General features: G+C 28.3%; 1 protein-coding gene across 1 annotated transcript; it reads left to right on the top strand.

Moving 5' to 3' along the window:
• LOC121130699 (neprilysin-2) lies at nt 1-1,887 on the top strand (the record flags this gene model as incomplete). The annotated part of the gene is given in 4 exon segments (XM_040726412.2): nt 1-144; nt 218-789; nt 1,156-1,374; nt 1,705-1,887. Coding segments are annotated over 2 exon segments (253 nt in total), but the record flags the coding sequence as incomplete, so codon positions are not given.
• Between the last annotated feature and the right edge of the window lie 17 nt (nt 1,888-1,904).

Below are 1,904 nucleotides of genomic sequence, written 5' to 3'. Positions count from 1 at the left end.
CAGATGGCCAATTTAACAAAATCAAACGATGAAATAAGTAATCTAACAGACTTGAACAATAAAATGCAAATTAAAAATTTAACAAAACTAAATCCCTGTATTCCTTGGCTCCAATATATCAACAGTTTGCTAAAAATCAATCAAGTATGATTTTCCTTTTAATTATTCATTATTTTTTTCGCATCATAAAACTCATAAAAAAAAATAAAATTTGTAGGTACAAAAAGAAGATGACATCATTGTTTACGAACCATCTTATATTAGTGGTCTCTATACATTGATGAAAAATTCTTCTTTAAAAGTCGTAAAAGATTATGTTAGATGGAGAGTTATTGAATCATCGATACCATATTTGAATAAAGCAGCACAAAATATTTCAAATGTATTTTATGAAAAGTTGTTTGGCACAAGTAGTCAAAAAGAAAGAGATATGACATGCATTGATTTAGTTTCAGAAGAATTAAATCATCCTGTTGGTGCCATGTATGTTAGAAATTTCTTCAAAGAATCTTCTAAGGAGAATATAAAAGATATGGTAGAGTCTGTAAGGCAAGTGTTCTATAAAATTCTGAATAATACCAATTGGTTAGGAGAAGAAACGAAACGAACAGCACTAGAAAAGCTTTTTCTATGTTGGAAAATATTGCATACCCATCGGAATATTTAAATGATACAAAATTGGAGGAACTATATCAAGAGCTGAATATTGAAAACCTCACCTATTTTAGAAATCTACAAAATGTACTTACTTTTAACTTAAATTACAGAATTTCCAAACTAAATAAGCCAGTAAGTTACATTCATTGCCTTTATTTGTCTATGGAGGGCTCATCATTGATGGTTTGTCTAATATCCAAAAACTGTGTGACTACTTAGTCTAAAAAATGTCAATGTACCAACAAGCAGGTACAACTAAATCTCAGTGAGTTATATTTAAAAAAAAAAAAGAAATGGAGACGCTAGACTTTTTGCAGTTACGAGATGAACAGTTGTTTTATTTTCTAAAGCTTTAAATTCTATAGTTTTGAGGAAGAAATATATAGGTATAAAGTGCATAAGCTCTTGGATAATAGAAATAATACAAATCATTAATTGGAGAGATTTAATTTAACTAAATTACTTTTTACAAATTAATTAGAATATTAATTTTATTAGGTTAATAAAACAGACTGGGTAACGAACGGGCAAGCAGCTATAATTAATGCTTTTTATTATTCGACAAATAACGCTATAATACTACCAGCAGCAATTTTACAGGGATTATTTTCTCTGCCAATCGTCCTAACTATCTAAATTTAGGAGCTATGGGGTGGATAATAGGCCATGAAATTACCCATGGTTTTGATAACTTTGGCCGGCAGTTTAACAAAGATGGTGAGTCTTTACTTAAAACTACTTATTGACGTATTAACTCAACAATTATAAATAACTAATCAAATCATTATTATTTCTCAGAATTGCTTCAAAAATCCAATAAAATGAACTATTGTTTCATCGATAAAATAAAAACAATCAAATGTCATAAAAAAATAGGAATATTATAACCTTCAAGGTCTATTTACTAGAAAAATTAAATACTATTTCTTCTGGGATAGGATTAATTTTTAAATTATTTCTGAGGGAAATTTATAGTAATGAAGCTAATCATGTATTATTTTTTATAATTATATATTATTCATAAGAAATTTCTTTGTTACAAATAAGGTGGCTTAGAGAACTGGTGGGACAATCAAACAGAGAAAAATTTCCTTAATCGGTCGCAGTGTTTTGTTGAGCAATATGGAAATTATACCATCAAAAGTGTTAATCAAACAATTAATGGTAAACTCACATTACCAGAAAATATAGCAGATAATGGAGGACTACGAGCAGCTTATCGAGCTTTTAGTAATTATATTATACCT

This window comes from Lepeophtheirus salmonis, unplaced genomic scaffold, assembly GCF_016086655.4.
Source record: "Lepeophtheirus salmonis unplaced genomic scaffold, UVic_Lsal_1.4 unplaced_contig_10866_pilon, whole genome shotgun sequence".
Lineage (NCBI taxonomy): Eukaryota > Metazoa > Arthropoda > Copepoda > Siphonostomatoida > Caligidae > Lepeophtheirus > Lepeophtheirus salmonis.
This window is presented reverse-complemented; position numbering and strand designations above follow the sequence as displayed.